The following is a 22619-nucleotide window of genomic DNA, read 5'->3' on the forward strand; positions in this document are numbered from 1 at the left end:
AGCATAGTTGTTACTCCATTGTGTGTCAGTGTCTTAGCATAACCAGTGTTTGGCTGGGCTCAAACAGCCCTGTTTCTGTGAGCTGGATGCCCAGATGAGGGCACCTGTGAACAGTTGCACATGAACAGCTGCAAAGAAATGAATCATAGGCTGGAAGTGATTTACCTACCTGATTGTTGGCACATAAACTAGTTGCTAGACTACTGCTTGTCTCAGCAGAATTAGGGTGAACATTTATTGGTACAGAATTATTAGACATTTAAGCTCTCTGTTTTATGTTTTACCACGTTCTACAACCAACTGTCCAGATACTATGGGATGCTGAAAGAGGGTAACAACAAATGAAAACATTACCTTCCGTATAAAGGAAGAACTGTCAAGACATTTCACGGCTAGTGAAAACAGCTGTATTTGAAAAGATTCCTGTATTTAAAATGAAAGCAATGTTTAAGCCCAAAATCATACGCATAAAATTTCTATCAGAAACTTAAAATATATTTATATATTTCACTTTGTGATTCCCCTTTTAGGAATCTACTGGAGTAGAATAAAACTCACAATGTTTTATTCACAAAGTGGTTATCTTTGACTGTGTATAGTATGTGCCAGACCTGGTGCTAAACATTTGAGATGAAATCGTCAACGCCTCTGGTAGTTGCCTCTCTCCAGCAGGTGAGTAATTCCCCATACCTCTGTTTGCTGAATTGCTGAACATTCAAGGCCCATCCTTGCTCAGAAAGGGAGGAGAGAGTACAGAAGTGTCTGATAAGCTTCCCCACCCTGACCCCCATAGGCCAGGGAGTTGATGTTTAGGTTGCTTCCCTCAGCTTATCTGCACAACATATTTGCTGCTTCTTGGAAACCTGCATGCTGCAAATCAACGACTCAGTTTTGTTTCCTGTAGCTGAGATTGTCTCTCACCAGGTGGAAACCTCTCCTTTCTTTCCCAGATGACTCGACTTGTCTGCTACTGTCCCCATGTAGTGGGGTATCTCTACTCCTTTGTCTCGTCACGTTCTTGTCTCTTGCAAACGCCAGTCCTGGGCAGACCAGTCACTTTCCTCTTCCCAAGGGGATAAAGATTTTAAGAAACATAGTGAGTCATCCATTTATTCTCTTGCTATGGGGAGCTTCCATTTTACCTATTTTTACCAGATATTCCAGCCTCCATCAGTCAATTAACTTTCAAATAGAACCAAATCTCTTCTCTAGGCTCTTGCTATGGACACATATTTGGTTTATTGAGAATGCGTTAAAGAGGTTGGCTACAAAAACATTCTATTAACATGGAAAACTGCTTATGGAATAATATCAGACAAAAGCTATCTAAAATATCTAAAATACAATGCCTAAAAAAATTTTATAATATAAACTAAAATCCTAAAAATAACACTAAAAATAATAATAGAAAGAAATGTGATAAAGTTGTTAATTAAAATATGAAAATGTTCTTATAGCTTTGATTCTATCCTCTATAAGTGCTTTACATTGTGAACAGCATTAACGAATGTTTTTCCTGTAGACCACCTCTCTAATTTTATAACGGAGTTATAATTTTTAACAGTGAACTTGTTTAGAACTAATCTATTCTTTCAAGGCAGAGATGGGAAAGTGGTGATCTGTAGCTGATTTTGTTTAGCTTGTAGTTTAAAAGAATTTCAATTTATTTGGTTGTATTCAAAATATGGGCTTCTAGATTTTGAGGTTTTCTTGAAAAAATCAGATGGTATTGGCATCACTGGACCCACTTTTCTGTGTGGCAGCTCTCAGCTAGATTGGCTCTTCATGGTGAGGCAGAACCTCTAGTGTGCTCAGGTTCACCTCAGTATCCCTTTCTGTCCTGTCGTCTTCATCACCAGCCTCACTTTGTTGTTTCCAATGTCCAGTAAGCTTGACTCATGGGTGCTACCTGCCTGCCTCATAGAAATCTGAGTTTGTCCACTTGTGTAATTTTCAAAAACTTTCAATCCATTCATCCATCATCCTGTTGTTCCCTTCGCTTTGCTAGGTACACAAGAAGACCCATTTTTAAAAGTCATAATTTAGGTGCCATAAAACAGTATAAAAATTTCCTCATTTCCTTTTTTCTATGCCAAAAGAAAGAAAGAGACATAAGTTCTGGGTGCTCTGGTTTTCTATGGCAACAAGCAACTGAAATAGCGAAGGGATTTAAAATAGGAACTCAAACTGTGTCTGTGGCTTGTTCCCCTCTTAGGGCGACTACACATACTCAGAGAATTGCTGTCTTTTGTCTGTTGACTCATGTCTGAAAGCCTACAGTAAAGCACTCTTGCTGTCTCTGATACTAGCCTTTCCGTCTTGGTACACGGCATCTTATTTCTGGCAGCATTATTAATGGCTTTTAAGAGTAGAAAGCACAGATGGAGGCTCTAGCAGGTAATTTGCCACCAAATATGCATATACGTGAATAATATATACCTAATATATGAATATTATGTTATATATGACATATGTCTACATATATACTACTACTAATTACTTTTTTTTGAGGTAAAACTGGACCTTCAGATTGTACCACATTGAGTATCAGGATCGTTTTACTCCTGGGATTACATGATATATTGGTTTACTGTATCCTATTAACTAAGTACACTGTGCTGCTGGTATTAAATTTTGAAAACAAGAAAATGAAATAGTAGTTGTAACTTATATCACAAAAATATCAGGTTGATTGAGTCATTAACAACCTTAAGATATCTTAATGTGAAAAAAATTTAAATGCTTGTTATCAATTGCAAAATAAAATGATCAATCCCCAAAGAAAGTAGCAATGAGAATTTTCATATCTGGATATTTTGCTGACTTTTTCTTTTGCTTGTCTGTTTGTTGTTGTTATGTAAAGTTTTTTTTTAATATAATAAAGCGTATCAAGCTCTTCTTTTATTACTTTTGAATTTTGAATCTTAGCACTTAATGTACATTTCCAGGTTATAGAGGAATTTGCACTTTTTTTCTTAATACTTGTATGGTTTCATTATTTTACATTTAAATCTCTGATTTATTGGGAATTTATCCCTGCGTGCGGCATGAGGGACAGATCCAATTTTAGTTTTTTTCATACTGCTATTCAGTTACTGTAACACCATTTATTTAAATCTACCCTTGTTGTACTGATTTTAGATGCCAAACTTATCATACATTAGATTTTCATATGCTCTTAGATCTATTTCTGAATTCTCTAGTCTATGATATTGGTTTATCTATTCATGTGCCAGTACCACACTTTCTTTATTACAGAGATTTTAAGTAGGTGTTAATATCTGGTAGGACTAACACCACCTCCATTACTCCTATTTTGCAAGGTTTCCCTGGCTATTTTTGCTTGTTTGTTCTTCCAAGTAAAATTTATAATAAAATTTTCTAGTTGAAAAAAAGGAAAAGAAAGGGAAAAAAAAATCCCAAACAGAAATGCAACAACAAATATGATAGTATTTTTATTATTCCACAAGTTCGATGTGCAATATTTTCATTGTTCCTAAGTATTTTTTAAATTTCACTTATGATTTATTTTTTGACCCAAGGGTCACTTAAAAGTGTGTTTTAAATTTTAATTATGAGATATTTTTCAAAATTTTAGTTTTTTAAAAATTAACTTCTGACTTTATTGTATAGAAGTTAGAGAATATATTCGATATGCTATGAAATCTTTAAAATTTGTTGAGACCTGCTTTCTGTTCTAGTGAAATGGTTCTCCATCCTGGATGTGCATTAGAATCACCTGAGGAGGTTTTCAGACACGCTAACGCCTGGAACCCCCTCCAGACCCATTAAATCAGTATCACTGAGGTTGGAGCTCAGACTCTGTATTTTTAAAGAGCGCCTGGGGAGATTTTACAGTGGACCTGGGCTGAACATATGGTCAATTTTTGTACATGTTCTATGTAAGCTGAAATAACTGTATGTTTTTCAATTACTGGATACAAGGGTTCTCTAAATATCTTTTAGATTTAATTTTTCAATTGTCTTGTTCAAATATACTATATCCTTAATGACTTTTTAAAATGCTTGATCTATTAATAAACAAAGAGAAATATTTTAAAGTCACCCACTCTAGGAGCGTGGAATTATCAATTTCATTTTATAATAGGATTACTTGGGCATGTTGTCTCTCACATCTATCATCTTATAGTATTAAAACCGTGTAAGTTTAGTATATGGAGGTTGAATATTCTGTTTTAACTAATTTAGTGTTTATCAAAAGTATCTTAACATGCATATTTAATTAAGAAGTTCTAAAATTGATCAAACTCTGAATTCTTTAGTATACCAACCACCCCATCATGTAACAGCTAGATCTTAAGTTAGTGTGAGGGCAGCCATCTTAGGAAAGGGAAGCAATATCGTAACTGTGTATGACCCTGACTCACTAGTCTCTGAGAATGCACTCTAGCCTGCACGTAGCCCAGATGATTAAGCACTTCTCGCTTTCGCAAAATACATGATCTGCTAGTTCTAGGCTCTTGCTTATGTGTACCTCCCAGCTGTGACAAGAGGATAACTTTGTCTCTGAGTTCCCCAGGAATATGACGACCCTCCAGAAAGAAAATTCTGCATTTGTACCCATCACGAATGACAGAAGAAAGAGATAATAAGGTGCCTTGAAGTTCATCACACCGGATGGTCAACACCCCTGAACCCACTCCTTCCCTGCCCATTTCCCCTATATAACTGCCTCAAGATTCTGTATGATTTTAAGACGCTTATTTAGAACACTAGTCTGCCATCTTCTGATTCTGCTAGCTAATTGTATAAACTTTCCTTTCTCAACCACTGGCCCGTTTGCAATTGATTGGCAATGGATTGTGGAGGGCAGAGCGAGCCCCTTTTTGCCCGCTTGCAACCACAGAGGGGATAGTTTACTTCTATCTCATTTTCTACCCTCAATTTAGACATCATTGTAATTGTGTCGTGGTATAAATGTTTATTTCTCTTTATGCGCATGCTTGCCATTTTCTTTGCTCACTTCTTAAATCTATGCTGGATTGTCTATTTGCAGTTAGTAGCATTTCTGTTCCTTTTTATACTCCCCTTTGTAATTGCAGTGGCTGACACCTGGGAACCTTATTTTTAAGAGCTCCTTGCTGGGAGGGTTCCGATTTAGATTCCACCACTGAGAGACGCTTGTAGGAGATTTGGCAGTTGAAAGGAAGGCACAGTTCGTTTTTCATCTGGCAGATGACCAGAGCATATTTCCTCAGAGGCATCAGGAGCTTCCTGAACCTTCTTCAGACTCCGTGTTCTACTGCCAGCCTCCAGCTGTGCAGTCGAGGGGCAGCTCTGGCTCTGGCAGCTACTTCCTACACTTTCCTGATTTCTGGGTTGCAATTTCCATCCTTCAACTTTGCTCCCCTACCCCTTACAACAATTTTTAAACTACCACATTCTTTGTATTTAATCACTTTCTTGAAATAGCAGATATTCTGCTTAGTTCATTTGCAAAAATGGCTTGTCAACTCTGACAATGTCTTATTCCTTCGTCTTATTTTCAATCTTCTCTTTTTTTTAATATACTTAACATATTTATTTTATACCCTGTTTTTGATCATTTCAGCATCTGCAGATATGGATTCTGATTCTGCAGTTTGTGGTTTCTGTTGTCTTGTTCACAGTGATTTATTTCTTCATTTTTTAGTAATTTTTGATTGTGAGTTCACATTCACGGGAACTTCATCTGTGGGAATACTTTGAGACTTGGTTTTAAAGTTTGTTTTCTTCCACATTGTGTTGGTTTTTGGCAGATATCTGGGTTCTCAAACTTAACCATTTTAAGTATTTTTTTTTAGCTTCAATTTTTTTTTTCCGGATACAGATGTCATAAGAATTCTGGTTCCGGATCTATTTGAATATTGGCTTATGGTTAAGAATTCCTTTTTGGGGCCGGCCTGGTGGTGCAAGCGGTTAAGTGCACGTGCTCCGCTGCAGCGGCCCAGGGTTCGCCGGTTTGGGTCCCGTGTGTGATCCTGGGAGCACACCGATGCACTGCTTGGCAAGCCATGCTGTGGCGGCGACCCACGTAAAGTGGAGGAAGATAGGCACAGATGTTAGCCCAAGGCCACTCTTCCTCAGCAAAAAAAGAGGAGGATTGGCAGATGTTGGCACAGGGCTGACCTTCTTCACACACACACAAAAAAGAATCCCTTTTCTTTGCTCTCTTTCTCTTCCCTTTCATCTCCTCCCCTCCTTTCCTCTCCTGTCCTCTCTGCTCTCCTTTATTCTTCCTGATTTCAAATTTCTTTCTTTTTTTTCTACTCAGAGCCAGGATAAAGAACAGTGTCATTCCCACCGTTTCTCTCTGGGGGATAGTTTACCTTCCAGTGGGTTACCGTTTGGAGTCCTAGCTTGTGAAGGAGGCTCCAATCTGCCCTTGTATCCAGTATAATCCCAGCTTCTGTTTCACTGACGACACATTTTAACTCAGATCTAGGCCATAAGAGTTTGGAATAAATTCCCAAAGCAAACACCAGTTCTTGAAACTTTCTATCAATAGATAGAAATGCCACCAGCTCAGGCATGCATTCACATGTAGGTTTTATATATTTTATCTAGTATTTTTAATTACATTCTCCCCAAAGAATTTTCTACAAATGTTTAGTCTGCCATATTGCTAGAAATAGAAGTCAGCAATCATTATTAAAAATGAATTGCCGATCTGTTGTTAACAGTGTTTGCAATGCCTAATTATCAAAGTATTGCTTACCACGGAGGAATATTTTAATTTGGTGCTAAAAGTAACAGTACATCATATTTATTATGCATTCCACAAAATTAGCAAATATGTAGCTGATTTCTTTTTTTTTTTCCAAGCCTATAAGTTATTGAAATATAAATTGTATTTTATTTTTGTAAACTTGATAGCTGGCATTCTCTTTCCATTTCAACTATAAAGTCACATATGGATTTTTTAGCATCTTTACTTCAGTGATTCTTGCTTTTTCTTGCTACACGACAATAAACGTCAGTGTTTGTGAGTGCTGATGGGATTCTGAATTCTACTCTGCTCTCATTGTTCCTGCTGTGAAATGATTGCCTATTTTAAAACCACCCAAATAGAGACTGACTGCTATTATGAGCAAAGAAGACTATTCATAGCAATAATCTTCCTTCTTGGCGTTTTGGGCAGCAGCAGTGGTGAAAAGCCACAGACCATACTGTAAAAGTCAGTCTTGGGGGCACCCCAGTCATGGGCATGGAACCATTCGCTCACTTGCTTGTTCATCATTTAACCACTTAACCTATCAGCAGTTCAACTCTGTCTCCTTTTCCAGACATAGCTGTTTGACATTTCCAGGCAAAACACATCTTCTTTTGTTTGCTATTCATTAGTGTCTATCAAAATATACTTTTTTATATTAAAAAATAAGAATGTGCTGAGATATAATGCCAGAAACAGGCCATTTTTCTCACTAATGGACAAATGGCATCAATGGGACTTTTTAGGGGTGAACCCCACGTCTGTCAGAAGCTAAATGATTCATCTGACAAGATAATGAATTGGTTGCTTTTTTCAGGGAAGATTTGCAAAGAATTTCTTTTTTTTTTTAAAGATTTTATTTATTTATTTTTTCCCCCCAAAGCCCCAGTAGATAGTTGTATGTCATAGTTGCACATCCTTCTAGTTGCTGTATGCGGGACTCGGCCTCAGGATGGACGGAGAAGTGGTGCCTCGGTGCGCGCCCGGGATCAGAACCCGGGCCACCAGCATCGGAGCGCCGCGCACTTAACCACCAAGCCACGGGGCCGGCCCTTGCAAAGAATTTCTTTTCACTGGATACGCAATTTAGAAAATCTTATGAAAGGATATAAAAAAGAAAGAATAGAGAAAGCAAGCTAGTTTAATACAAATGTGGACATGTAATACTTGGATATCTTGAAAAAAATCTCCTCCCAGGCTAACATGTATTTGAGATAAGTATTATTACTGTGGCTAGAAAATTAGTTTTAGGCTCTATTTAGAATCTTATTGAGGGTTGCATGAAAAAAAAAGTTACAGAAGTGATTTTTGTGTCATGAAATTTACATCTTCATAATAATAATGTAAACTTTACTCACCTCTTCTTTTTGTGTTTATATAAATAGCTAAATAGACGTATTATGTGAATTTGGCTTAAATATATATCCATACTCTTATATTCTTACAAAACAATATTTGAGACAAGGGAGCATTTTATAAATAGGATATCCAACCTTTTAAATCATTAACATTAGAAGTTCTGTTCTGTGGCAAGATGAAGAAGAAGGTCCTTGTTATTTATGCTCAAGGGCACAGAGATTCTGTGTGAAAGAGTTTTGGGTAAGTCTGGGCTGGGTGATGTCTTAGTTCAGGCTGCTCTAACAAAGTACTTATGCACTGGGTGGCATATAAACAACAAAAATTTATTTCTCAAGTTCTAGGGGTTGGAAGTCCGAGAGCAGCGTGCCAGCATAACCGGGTTCTGGTGAGAGCCCTCTTCTGGTTCACAGGCTTCTTGTATCCTCACAGGGAAGAAAGAGAGCAAGAGAGTCCCCAGGGTCCCTTTTTTGAGGAACTAATCTCATGAACTGATCACCTCCCAAAGGCCCTCATCTCCTAATACTATCACATTGGAGGTCAACGTTTCAACTTATGAATTTTGAGGAGACAGACATTCAGCACATTGCAGGTGACATGGGAGGACAGTGTGAAATGGTGAGAAGAGACTGCATTTTAGCCTTGGAAAAACCAGGGCATGTACAGTGTCAATTCCCTTGTGCGAGTGATGGAGACGGTGTGATGGCTAATTTTGTGTGTCAACGTGACTGGGCCACGGGGTGCCCAGGTATTGACTGAACATGATTCTGGGTGTGTCTGTGACGGTGTGGTTGGATGAGGTTAACATTGGAATCTGTAGACTGAGTAAAGCAGATTGCTGTCTCTGATGTAGGTGGCCCTCTTCTAATCAACTACAGGCCTGCATAGAACAAAAAGACTGACCCTCCCACGAGTAAGAGGGATTCCTTCTGCCTGGTTGTTTGATCTGGGACATGGTCTTTTCCTGCCTTTGGATTTACACTGAAACATAAGCTCTTCCTGGGTCTCCAGCCTGCCAGCTTTCAGACTGCAGCTATACCGGCAGTTCTCCTGGTTCTCAGGCCTTGATTCAGACTGGAATTACACCATTGCTCTCCCGACTCTCCAGTTCACCAACTGGGGATTTTGGGACGACTCAGCCTCCACAGTCATGTGAGCTAATTCTGTACAATAAATCTCTTTGTATATGCATGTATCTCCTGTTAGTCCTCTTGGTGCCCATCTTCTGAGTATGATAGAAACTAAACGCATCATCAATAATATCACGCTGCACTTCACACCAAGAGACAGCAAAATCTACAACATACATTCTCCCCAATACTTATTGATCATCCCAGACACGTAATCCCTATTCAGTCCAGGGCTTAGGCCAGAGGATAAGGTAAATGCAATTACATTAAGAAACCTACTTTTAAATTTTATTTATTAATAATGTAGCTTTCTCCAAATTCAAAAAATTGAGGTGAGAATCAGTCACTCACACAGCATCTATATTTAGTGACGGCATTCAATCAAATCCTTAATGTTTTCCTAGGAGCAAGAGCTTTGAAAAACCTGACCTTGCCTAAGGTTAAAGTTGTTGATTTTTAATAACTGCAAATACCAAAATGATCGTTACTCATTGAGAGCATCGCAAAATAGCAATTTCAATAGAAAGTTATTTTATCTTTGATATTTTCTAGTGAGGTATAAAAACTCCACGCTCTAGGATTCTAGATATGGTACCACTGATTCCCCTGAAATCAGAACAGGAAGGCTTTGGTAAGTCCCACGTGGTATTGGAACATTAGGATTCCCAGGAATATTAGTTAAAAGTGACACTGGAACTACCTGGCTCATCAATAATTCTCAAGCCACTTTGCTGCCTGTATCGCAGAAAGAATAATTGATCATTCCAGAGCATAATCAATTCACGAGTACAAGAGACTGAGATAGGGCCGGTGTGACTGGAGCAGAGAGATGGGAAGGTAGGGGAGGGCTGTGTGTCGGGGAAGGGCAAAGTAAAAACAAGGGGGGAGACCAGGTAGGGCCTTGTAGGTCATGTCAAGGAGTTTTGTGTTTTTGAGATATACTGATTGACCCATTTTCTCGGTAATTGAAAGGTTTCCATTTTCATATTTCTGAAGAATAAAAGTACTATACTAGGAATGGATATGGATTAAGAGGGATACATCCCTAAAAATGTGAGTTATGGCTTCCACTTCAGTCCTTTGAAAACCCACCTTTCACTACTGGTTATTAAAAAAAATTAAATATACTAAAATAAATGCAGTATAGAGAGATTAGCTCAGAAGGTGAAACTTTTGATTAAAGGTGAGTGTATTGGTGGGAGGGAGGAAAATTTCCACTCAGGAATTTGAGTCTCGCAGTCTAATCTTGGCTGAGCTGACCCTATAACTATAGGCAGACTAATTAACCTCTTTGTGCCTTGGCTGCTTACCTGCGGAGGGAAGACAATAATGACCCACTAATAGGACTGCATATCATTCTGTAAACACCAATGGTTATAGAAATAATATAAATAATTACTTACCCCAGTCGTAAGATTCTAGTCTTTACCTCAGACTTTAGACATCTCCTCTCTGCCTAAATAATATGTCAGGTTTAATTTTTGTCAAACTATTTTTTTTGTGTGTGGTAGAGTGAGTTTGTGTTTATCTTAATATACAGCCAAATCTGTGCTTATTGAAAATGTGCTCTCTCTTCCTGATGCCTGTTGTTTGATCTACAATATGCTGGGCCCTAGAGCATCACGGTAACTCCTTCTGGCAGCACACAGTTTAACACAGCAGAGGAGCTGCTGAGAGAGACGTGGGGATGGGGGTCAGAGGAGGAAGAAGTAGTTTTAACTTCTTTTGAAATGACAACTCTTCTTGCCTGATAATAAGAAGAGTACGCTTTTATTGTTGCATAGGCCTATTACAATTATATTAACTATAGTTAAGCAATTCAAATTGGATCAGCAGGCACATAATAACATGCAAAGAAGTGGCAAAATGAAGGGGCTCCTACTTGGGTTTTATTGTGGTTTCACTGATTCACATTGAAATTGCCATCTCTGATGTGATATTTCCAATAATTTTGTGGGAAGTATTTATAAAACTGTATTCCTTCAGTGGCATAAAGATTACCCATTTCCATAATTATTCTTGGTTATCATGCCACAATTTCTTTAGCAGATGAAAGGAAATGATAATCAATCTTCTGGAACAATAAAATATTTACAGACTTGGAATAGCTATTTCTTTGTGAATTGGAGAAGAATCATACATTCTCTTCGATTCTTTCTTTTTAAAATTCATGCCTAGTAAATATGCAGGCTGTTCCCTTGACGATATTAATGACTCCGACAGGTGACTGCAATGTTTCTGTTGATGTGGTTTGGCCTACAGACAAATGGCTGCCTGAAGACCCTGGGTAGTGGTCATGACTGGCCAGTAAGGGACAATGAACTGGACAGAAACAACCTGTCAGTTCCAGCCCAGTTCCTTTGTGTTATGTGACTACAGTGGTCCCCCTTTATCCGTGGGTGACACGTGCCAAGACTCCCAGTTGATGCCTGAAACCCAGTGGGTAGTACTGAACCCTAGATATACCATGTTTTTTCCTATACATGCATATTTGTGTTTGTTTTTTTTTTTTGTGAGGAAGATCAGCCTTGAGCTAACATCCGTGCTAATCCTCCTCTTTTTGCTGAGGAAGACTGGCTCTGAGCTAACATCTGTTGCCGATCCTCCTCCTTTTTTTTTTTCCCCCAAAGCCCCAGTAGATAGTTGTATGTCATAGTTGCACATCCTTCTAGTTGCTGTATGTGGGACGCGGCCTCAGCATGGCCGGAGAAGAGGTGTGTCGGTGCGCGCCCAGGATCCGAACCGGGGCGCCAGTAGCGGAGCGCACGCACTTAACCGCTAAGCCACGGGGCCGGCCCTATACATGCATATTTGAAGTGACAGCAAAGCCAGCACTAATTTCTTTTTCCTTCTTCATAATTGCACAGGTAGATTTGTTCTTACCATAGATCTTAGCAACCTGAGCATACAATTTTTTTTCTTTCCTTATTAAGTTGAGAACTTTCTCCTTTTCCCTTAAAGGAAGCACTTTATGGCTTCTCTTTGGCGTATCTGAATTGCCAGCACCACTACTCCCGTGCTTTGGGGCTGTTACTAAGTAAAATAAGGTTAACTTGAACACAAGCACTGCGATACTGTGAAAGTCGATCAGATAACCAAGACAGCTACTAAGTGACTGACAGGCAGGTAGCATATACAGCATGGAGAGGCTGGACAAAGTGATGATTCATGTCCCCAGCTGGACGGAGCAGGACAGTGTGAGATTTCTTCTTGCTGCTCAGAAGGGTCTGCAATTTAAAACTTATGAATTGTTTATTTCTGGAATTTTCCATGTAATATCTCAGACCACTGTCGACCAGGGTAACTGAAACTGTGGAAAGTGAAACTACGGATAAGGGGGGACTACTGTATCGTAGTTCTCCTGCCCTTTGCTCAGCTAAACTGGGGAACAGGTGTCTGAATTTTTCAGTGCAGTCTGAGTAGTATCTCTAACAGTATTATGTGTTTTATTCAGTTCTCACCTGACCAAGCCTTCTTTCCCAGTCCCTATTTCTGTCTGCTCTGGCATCATTCTGGTTGATTCTTCAAGATTTTTAGGGTCCAGGTTTGTGGTCACATCTCTGAGTGAATTTTTCTCGGAGCTTGTATCTATGGAAAGGAAACAACATACAGGTAGAAGAATATATACCACTCCTGATACAGCTATATTGGACAACATAAACTGCAGAGATGCTGCCTGTTTTTCCAGAATGGTCTTCTCAGTGACATCTCCCCTAGGATTCCTGCTAAACCAAGTAGGACACGGTGCAGGAGGAGTTAACCCGCAGACATCTTCAGGCTACTGGAAAATATATTAAGCTGGTGTATTATGTAATAAAGAGTTCACATGGTATATATTTTTTGATATTAGAAAGCTGAGATTAATAAGGAGTCATCATTCAAAAGGCATTTTTGGTTCTGCTAAAGTATTCATAATTTATGGCTGAAATTGATGCATCCTAAAATTCAGAAAAATAAAATAGGCAGAAATGATGTCACTGACATTATTTTAGAATTTTGCATTCTAATTTTTTAATGAAAATCTTTGTGGTTTGATCATCGTTAGCTATGACATCTTTTCTGAAGAAGGAATGCAAATTCATAAGTCCTAGCTTCATTTTCAGTCCACAAATTAAATTTTTCCCTTCAAGCCGAAAATACAATTTCCAACTAATATAGTTTAAATTGTAATTTACCCAGAGAATAAACAATTCACAGGTAAATATTTAGATTATAGAGAAGATTTTAATGAAAGTAAATTACTTAATATAAAAAGATAATATAGAAGAAGCAAAGAAATACAATGAACACAATTTAGTAGTTATTCATTATCCATAGTTTCTAATTTATTTTTAATTGGATGTACTGTGCTTAGAAAATTGAAATCAAGTCCCAAATCATAACTCTTATTTTATTGTAATACATTATAATTAAAAAAAACTTAAGCCAAGCCAGTATTGAAAATCTGGATTTGCAAAAATAATCAGGGATGATCACTTACTTTACAAAGTTTTCACCACACAAGTTCTTTAATATGAAAATTTCTATGATCCACCTAAAATCTTTCAATGTACTAAACTTTGCAGGAATATGTTTCAGGAATAAAAGGAATCATAAGATTGAGTCACTACTTACAGCTTTAAAAAATTTATGAATAAGAAAGCTTAAACCCCTGGATTTCCCAAGACAGTTTTCTCCATTATGCATCTCCTATCTACCTTTATTTTGGAATTACAGTAATTTTGGCTAGAAATTAGGAAACACAGTAATAAGCATGTTTTTGTTATGTATAAATGACCCCCCTCCTCAAATTCCCAAATTTACTTGGGGTATGAAGAAGTTTCACTGTAATCATGTCCTTACAGTCCGTGTATAAGGACCATATTCTGGTGAAATATTGCCATGTGTATGAAATCTTATGAGAGTGGTAGGACAGGTCCTTTTTATACAAGCACATGTGGTACACTAGTGAGTTTATCAGTATCCAACAGATTTCAGAGCAAAAAATAGCACTTTCAATACGTCATTTTATACTGAGAGGCTTTTGATAGAAATAAGAGAGAAGGATCTATTTCCCCTATGTGTTTGGATCAAGCCGTACTTTCCCATTTCTCTTTATCCAACCCCCCCAAAAAATCATTTTGCAGATCTCTGACATTGTGCCATGTATTGCGAAGAAAGCGACAGCCAAATCCTTTTCCTGTATCCATAAACACTGGGGCAATTATTGTAAGATATTTTAAAGCAGTGTTCTTAACCTCTGGCCATGGATGTCCAGTTCATTCAAGGGCTAAAGCCCTTGAGACTGTGTGTTGTACATGCATTTTTCACACGGAGAGAATCCAGGGTTAACATGAGCCCCTCAAAGGAGTCTGGACTGAAAAAGAGCCAGGAACCATTTTGTAAACATATATTTTTCCAGGAACACCTGCCCAAAAAAGAAAATTAGGATTGAAATAGAGCATGAAACATGAGTGAGAGAATCAGAAAAAAACCCTCCTGAATATAAAACAAGCAGATTCTGTATAACAGAGTATTTCTCAAGAGGCTTTTATTGACTATTTCTCATAAAGACATGTGAATGTAAGTTGCATCCTACACTTCTGTTGCTTGCTCAAGCTACAGCATATGTATCACATTTGCAGTACTACTTTCCTGCTAGTGCCAATTACAGGACCGACTGTTCTGCAATAGTTCTTTTCTTCCATTCTAACCAGGAATTTTTTAATATCATAACATTTGGATTAAACGAACACTAAGTAGATCCTCGCACCTTACCAGATCTTCTCAAGACATTACCAATCCCTTCTAAAATGACACCACCTCTGTTATGACAAGTCTAGGCTATTTAGAAATGAATTACAGGCTAATTTGCTTTGTGGATAAGCACTTTAATTACAAAATAAATCCTAATCAGAGCTTGTTGATGAAGGTGAGAAATCAGTTATTGCCCATTCTTGGATTCAAAGCAGAAGAATAACTTTAAAAACACCCATGAGGACGTAAAACAAAAGGATCACCGTCAATTATAGTCAGTTGGGTGTCTTTTTCTCCACGCAGAATGCTATTTGTTTGTGGGAACAGATGGTGAGATTGTTTGCATCATCCTCGACATGAAAGAGAAATCTGAAATGCAGGGCCAATCTTGCTCTGGCATTTGAGTGAAGCTTTGTCGACTGCACATTGTACTTCTCCCCAGCTTCCCACATGGACGGCACGATTCCCTCTGTTGTAGCTGCCCAAATGAACAGTGTAAGTCCTTCTGCCGACTGTGCATTTCACACGTTGTATAGCAAGTGCCAGATCATATCAGTACACTCGGTCCAATTCTGCCCTGGGATGTGTGCCCATGGCAGGTAATAAAATCTGGAATCAACGTGTTCTGATGTGGTTGCCTTTACTGTATGTGCAAGAATGAGCACTGTGTTTTCCCTCCACGCACCCTGCTGATTCTCTCTTCAGCCTGGCAGCATCGCACCCTGGGCCTCTGTGACACATTTCCAAACGGCGTGGTCCTCTTGTGGCAGCGCGTCGTGGAGCACCGCCGGTGTGAAACGTCTGCTCTCTTCTTCAAGGGAAGAGACAGGTGATGCAGGAAGCCACTCACCTTCCACATTTGATCAGTGGCACTAAGTAAGTGCTTGAAAAGGAGGGATTCAAAGAAAGAGCCTAATTTGGGAACAAGGTTGTGAATTAGACAGGCATTGGTTCAATTGGCTTTTTCTGGCTGGATGTAAAAAGAAGAAGACTTGAAAATGCTTTCATTGGTTGGAACGTTTGCTGCAGGCAATGATATCACTTGGTTGAGTCTCTAACTCATAAAACGGCAAATACAGTGTGGGCTCTGTCTCAAAAACAAACCTCCTATCTCCGTTCATTAGATACCAACCATACCTGAGTAACTAGATATTAGATGAATTAATAAAGACTGAGTCCGAGTACTTTGATCAAATGCATAAACGATACTATTATTTCATCTTAATGAATGAACGTTTGGAGTTAAAACAATGAATAACACAGTTTTAAGAAGTGTATGATTAATGACTATTTTCTGGCACCCAAGATGGTATTTTTGAATCAGCTTGTGGTTAATTTTGCAGTTGCTAGAATATGTAATGTTCTTAGAATAATTTTAATTATAATACTTTGATTAGTTTTGAAATTTTATTATTTCTTTATAGATTGTCAAATGACATGGAAGAAGTTGACAAACATCATAGCAATGCATATAAAACGGAATCTGAAAGAGGGCCCTAAAATGTCACAGAATAGAGAAATGGAGTACTTTATATTAAGAAGGGCTCATGCAATCTATAAAAATCCAGAGGAGAAGGAATCAGAGCTGGTGAGAGTTCTGGAAACTATCCCAATGAGGAATGGGTAGTGAACTTAGGTTCTTGAGCTACAGTATTGAAGACTAACTAATGACCTAGCAGTTATTTCAAATTCTTTGAAGGGCTGTCACATAGCAAAGAAAATAGACTTATTTCATATATTCCAGAAGGCAGAAGAAGGATGCATCAATGGGATTTACAAAATGAACAAACAAACAAACAAAACCTCCAACATTCTAACAACCAAACTTGTCCAAGAGCGAGACATCTGGCTTTGCGAGGTAGTGAGAGCCCCATTGCTGGAGGTATACCGGCGGAAGCTGGGGCCTGTGCTAAGGGAGGTGGGATGGGGTCCTTCCATCAGGTCAGAGGTTAGAGGTCCTTCATGTGCAATAAAGTCCCAAAGGGTTTTTTATATTTAGCCAGATGTTTTTACTTTAAGATATCTCATCACAAGTAAAGAAATGAACAAATCCACAAACATAAAAGAATAGAGATCCATCTAAGGTGGCTTTGGTGCTGTGTGGGATCAAGGAAGCCTGTCCTCTCTCAGTGTCCTGCTCGGCTGCAGGAAATTTTTTATTGGGATTAATTCATCTAGAAAATACATTTTATGGACAGGGGTTAAGGGATGTGGTGAGTTACCAGTGCTGGGTACCGAATAGAGAGCTCTAATCCTTACATTCCTGATTCTCTGGGTGACTCTGGATAACTCGCTTTTCTATAACAGTTTCCTCATCCATAAAATGAGAAATGCTTTTGTCATGGGGATTTCCGTGAGGATTAGATAAAGACTCCACTTGAGAAAAACGCAATATAAACACGAATTTACCACCAGCCAGACCGGGATAAATTATCTTTTTTAAAATAAAAAGATGTATCGACTCTTTCAGGTCTGTACAGCATCGAAGTATGTGGAGCACGTGGCAGCTTCTATCTACTTAACAGGGTTCCCGATCTCAGGAGAGCGGAATGCAATTCACACAAATCAGCTACATTCTTTAGCAGAAAGAAGCCTAGAAACATAGAGTTAGATTTAATTGAATTATGCAAACGTGTTTAAATCAAGAAAACTACAAAAAAAATATGATATTTTAACCAAAAAAATAAAAATCTCACCATATCCACATTGGTTAGAGTCTCTTAAGGATTTAGTTTAAAAAACACTTGGAAACTGAGGAATTTTATCAGCCAGCGTCTGGTGTTCTATTTGATAGTTAAAACAGAGTACGGTTTCTCAGCCTAACTTCTCCTTTTAGCTGGTACAGCTCTCCCCACTCCCATCATCAGCAAGGCAGCTCTCTGCTGTGTTATAGGCGGGAATGGTTACTGACTGTCACCTGACCTGGAGAGGGTGGCCTGTCCACAGCTGGCTGGTGACTTGGTTGGTGGCAGGAAGGGCTTCTGCCCTTGTTATCTAAGACAGTCAGGCTGCCCTCTCTGGAATTTGGACTGGGAAACAGAGGAACAGTAGAAACAGAGAGAAACACAGCATCATGAGAAATGAAGCCATGTTGACTGTGAGGGAGAGGCAGAGAAAGTAATTAGCTCCTAGGGCTGTCTCCGTCCCCTGACCGGTTGTTCAGTTCCAGCTATCCACAGGTTTTCTTACGACGAGCCCTGGCCACTGGAGGTACGCTGATTATGTCTCTGTCCCTTGCCACACCAGCCTGGTTAGGAATTTTCTTCATCATTTCAAACCGTAAAGCATATCATACTTATCTTTTCTCTACACTAAGTTTTCAGAAATTTTACATGCCAATTTTATTCATTTCTCACTTCTTTTGTTGATCATCACAGACATCATTTTGAAAGAATATTTCTTATTAAGTTCTATAACTTTCTTTATGATGTAAGACTATTTCTTTTTGGATGAAGCAGAGAATTATGCTTGATAAGTTTTGGGAGAAAATCTCATTCATTTTTTGTTTGGTTGTTTCTGTGTTCCCACCTTATCCTTTGGCTGATGAACAGGACTGACAGTTAGAGGGAGTGGACCATATGACTAAAATTAGCCCTAGTTGTTCCTCCCCTGCATGCCAATCAAATTGGTGGATCTTATGTAGGGAAGCTTTTATTGATTCTTGTAAATTAAATTTCAGAAGACAGTCTGGCTATTTTCCAATCCATACAGGACAAATTAAATTGTATAAATTAATTGTTACTGCCAAGGACTGAAGAGCGGTTGCCTGTTTAAACAAGCTAGGATTTAACCCCCTTTTTTCTGCCTATTTTTAAAACAATTAACAAGCTTTATTTTTTAGAGCAGTTTTAGCTGTAAAGCATTTTTTAGCTTTCTGGATTTCTGTCCAAACTAAGAATTGGCTAGGACCAGGCTAGGTCAGTTTGGATAGATGGTGAGGGCCTGGCAAGGCCTTGGAGGCCCCTGCAGACTTGGGGCTGTGCTGGACCTGGAGCTGAGAGGTCTTGGCTGTGGAGAGCTATTTGGCACAGGAGGCCTTGGGAGGATATGGCCCTTGTCGTCTGTTTTCAGTGCAAAGTCTAGGAGGGAGACCTTGAGTGAGGAGGAAGGGACGAGTAAGAAGTTAACTAAAAACGTGGTCGGATTCGGATCTTGTCTAGGGCAGAGGTATGACCACCTTTGAGTACCTACCACATGGTTGGTTAGATATCACAAAATGGTAGTTTGGGCTCAATTTGACAAGAATTCCGTTTTTCTTTCATTGATTCAAAAAAGGAAATATTTAAACATTAAAAATATCATAGAAACAGCAACAAGCAAACACATGAGACAAAGATTGGATTGGTGGTTACCAGAGGGGATGGGGGGAGGGAGGAGGGGGAAAGGGATGATTAGGCACACGTGTGTGGTGATGGATCGTAATTAGTCTTTGGGTGGTGAACATGGTGTAATCCATGCAGAAATAGAAGTATAATGATGTACACCTGAAATTTATACAACGTTATAAACCAATGTTATCACAATAAAAAAATATAAAAAAAAGCAATATTTAAAAATTGGAGATTTCAAATTAAAACTTGTATCTGCAGTCTCTCTAGACTGAAGGTGGAACATCTGGTAGCACTTGACCCTCATCCCCATGTGGCAGTGGTTGGCTGGAGCTGAGTGGCCCGTGGCCTCTTTAGACAGGGCACGCATGACCCTCATTTATGCTATCTGACTTCTGTCAACATTGGAATTTACAAACCTCAATGCTAAATGCTTTACGTATATTAATTAATTTAATAAGTATGAGATAGGTGTGAAGGGCTGCATTCCTTGTGGAGGCCCCAGGAAATAATCTGTTTCCTTGTCTTTTTCAGCTTGTAGAGGCTGCCTGCATGCCTTGGTTCATGGTCCCTTCCTCCATCTTCAGAGTGAATCAGTTCAACCTTTGCTTCCATTGTCCCATCTCCTTCTTCTGTCTTTGACCCTGTTGTCTTCCTCTTTTAAGGGCCCTTTGATACATTGAGGCCCCCTGGATAATCCAAAATAATCTTCTATTCTCAAAATCCTTAACTTAATACCACGAGCAAGTTTTTTTCCATGTAAGGTAATAAATTCATAGGTTTTGGGGATTAGGGTGTGGACATATTTGAGGGGCCATTATTCAGCCTACCACACCACACTAGCTGTGGGCACCTAACTATGATCCATTTCCACACAAATAGAGTCAACTTACAGCATCATAAAACACTAGGTAAGTCACTTACATATCCTCTACTGGTACCAAAACCTTTGCTTAAAGAAGCATTTAATGTAATATAAGTGAAGCGGAAGCCTAAGAAAGCTGATTGTAATCAAAAGAGGACTTTAGTAAGTTATCTTTATTTGAATCCAAAATGTCTTGCATTTTTTATTTCCATGGCAGATATAAATTAAGCCATGCTCTGCAGAAGATAAGAGTTCTATAATCAGAAATCAACATCCGCGGATATTGTGACACTGCACCTGCATGTTCTGAAGCAAAGAACCCAAAAATACCAAGCACATATAAGAGGCTATCTTTAAACACTAATAATTTTGCTTTTTTAAAACAAAATATCTTAAAAATATGTTATTCCTGTTAAAGTCTTTGAAAACCTGCTAAGTCTGCAGATTCAAATTGAACTATTTTTTTCCTTGCCACTCAAATAGCTCTTTCTTTCCTTTTTTTTTTTTTTGTGAGGAAGATCAGCCCTGAGCTAACATCTTCACCAATCCTCCTCTTTTTGCTGAGGAAGACTGGCCCTGGGCTAACATCCACGCCCATCTTCCTTCACTCTACATGGGACGCCACCACAGCACGGCTTGACAAGCGGTGCGTTGGTGCTCGCCTGGGATCCGAACCTGCGAACCCCGGGCCGCTGCAGCAGAACGCTTGCACTTAACTGCTACACTACTGGGCCGGCCCCAAAATAGCTCTTTTCTTAAATGAAGCTTCCAGGAAAGTTTTTTTTTTTTAACCAGCTATGAAAAATTAAGCTTACAAAAACACTTTGGAAAAAAGTATAACAAAGATTAGAATAAACTTGTCATCCCAAAGGCGTGGTCCTTAGTTTCATGCCATTAAAGTTGTATTTTTATGTGAGAAGAACTGTAGATTTGAAACCATCATGGTTATAAAATAAGTCACAGTAAAACAGAATTGTAGTTTGAATTATCTTCCTAATTCTGTGGGGTTTTTTGGCTTCCCTTGGCTTGTGTAGATCTTCCTACACTTCTACTGTAGAGAGTTTCTCTCTTCCTCAATACCTCCATTTGCTAACCACATTTCATTGTATGCAATGAAAATTCTTATATGATGTACAGAAGGACTCTCCTCTCCTTTTGAAAAAGTTTGAAGATTGAATAATGGTCTTCAATTGTTGATAAAAAACGTCAAGAACACATTTCTTATTACACTCTCTTGGTGTAGGAGTCTTACAATTTGTGGAAGTCTTATATGTGAACTTTTATCAGCAATGGAGCCTTATGATGATTAAATATTGTCCTCTTTCAGTGACACATCATACTAAATACTTTAAATCAGATAATCTAATAACTGAACAGCCAAGCTTTGGTCGTCAGTTAAGAGGTAATATTAAATTGTATTCATGTTGAAAAACTCATTGCAGAACACTTACCTTTTTTTTTTCTTTCTCCTCGGGTAAGTAAATGTTGACTATTTGGGAGACACTGTTTTACTATCTTTGGTGAAATGAAAATGCAGAAGAAAGTGTTGAAAACAGCTAGTCTCCACAGGAGCAAGTGTATTCTTTACATTCCAATCTGAGTAATAAAGACCCAGAGCTGTTCTTCAAAATAGGTAAATAAATAAATAAACCCAAGAAAACTAAAGGGAATTTTCTTCTCCTTGTTTTTTGTTTCTTTAATTATATTGGTGAAAGTGGGTAGAGGGGAGATCGTAAAAAATAGAAATATAAATTAATTTAGGAAAAACTGATATCTTTGTAATGTTATCCTTCCACCCAGGAACATTTTATTTTCCTCCAGTTATTCAAGTTTGTTCTGCATTTTTCTGTTAAATTCAGTTATTTTTTTCACATAGGTCCTTTGCTTTTCTCTTAATAGGAGCAATCAAGTATAATGAGAATGGGGCCATTTCTTCAGCTTTTGATTGTGGGGATATTCCTTGCCAGGAATTTGTTTACTTACAATCTTTCTTGTGATTTGCTTCTTTATTTACAATTTTGCTTGTAATTTTCATGTATTTCTTATTTTTCCTCCTTAGAGAGAAATTTTAGCTAGTAAAAACTCAATTGTGCCTCAGTTCAAAAATTTGTTCTAGTAAAATAGAAAGCCATTAAAAATCATCAAACATAGATTTTGTCTAATAGATGAAAATCGAAGACATTTACTCTAGTTTTATAACAATAACTTTATGTTTTCATTATTTTACAATAGCATATTCTGTTCTAGTGAATCCTCTATCATTTTTGTCTTTTCTTGATTACGATGTAGTGTTCATACTGGGAAGCAGTAGGAGAGAAAGCCTAGAAAGGGGGCCTGGGAATAGATTGCATTAGGTCCTTCAAACTCAGGTGAAGTAATTCAGATTTTTGTCTTGCAGGCAATATGTAGGCATTTAAGGTTCTTGAGCAGAGATATGAGATCAAAGTGGTAGTTAATGGAAAGTATTCTAATAGTATTTGGGTTGGACGAAA

The 22619-nt window shown here is 38.4% G+C and overlaps 1 protein-coding gene across 1 annotated transcript in view; it reads right to left on the reverse strand.

The window, feature by feature from the left end:
* Positions 1 to 22619, reverse strand: part of CNGB3 (cyclic nucleotide gated channel subunit beta 3) — a 144353-nt gene that overhangs the window by 104073 nt on the left and 17661 nt on the right. Inside the window, exon 3 of the mRNA XM_058529003.1 lies at positions 12660 to 12786. Within this exon, the coding sequence (XP_058384986.1) occupies positions 12660 to 12786 (127 nt within the window). The remainder of the gene's footprint in view (positions 1 to 12659; positions 12787 to 22619) is intronic.

The sequence above is a fragment of the Diceros bicornis genome, chromosome 33, assembly GCF_020826845.1.
Source record: "Diceros bicornis minor isolate mBicDic1 chromosome 33, mDicBic1.mat.cur, whole genome shotgun sequence".
In the NCBI taxonomy this organism is placed as follows: Eukaryota; Metazoa; Chordata; class Mammalia; order Perissodactyla; family Rhinocerotidae; genus Diceros; species Diceros bicornis.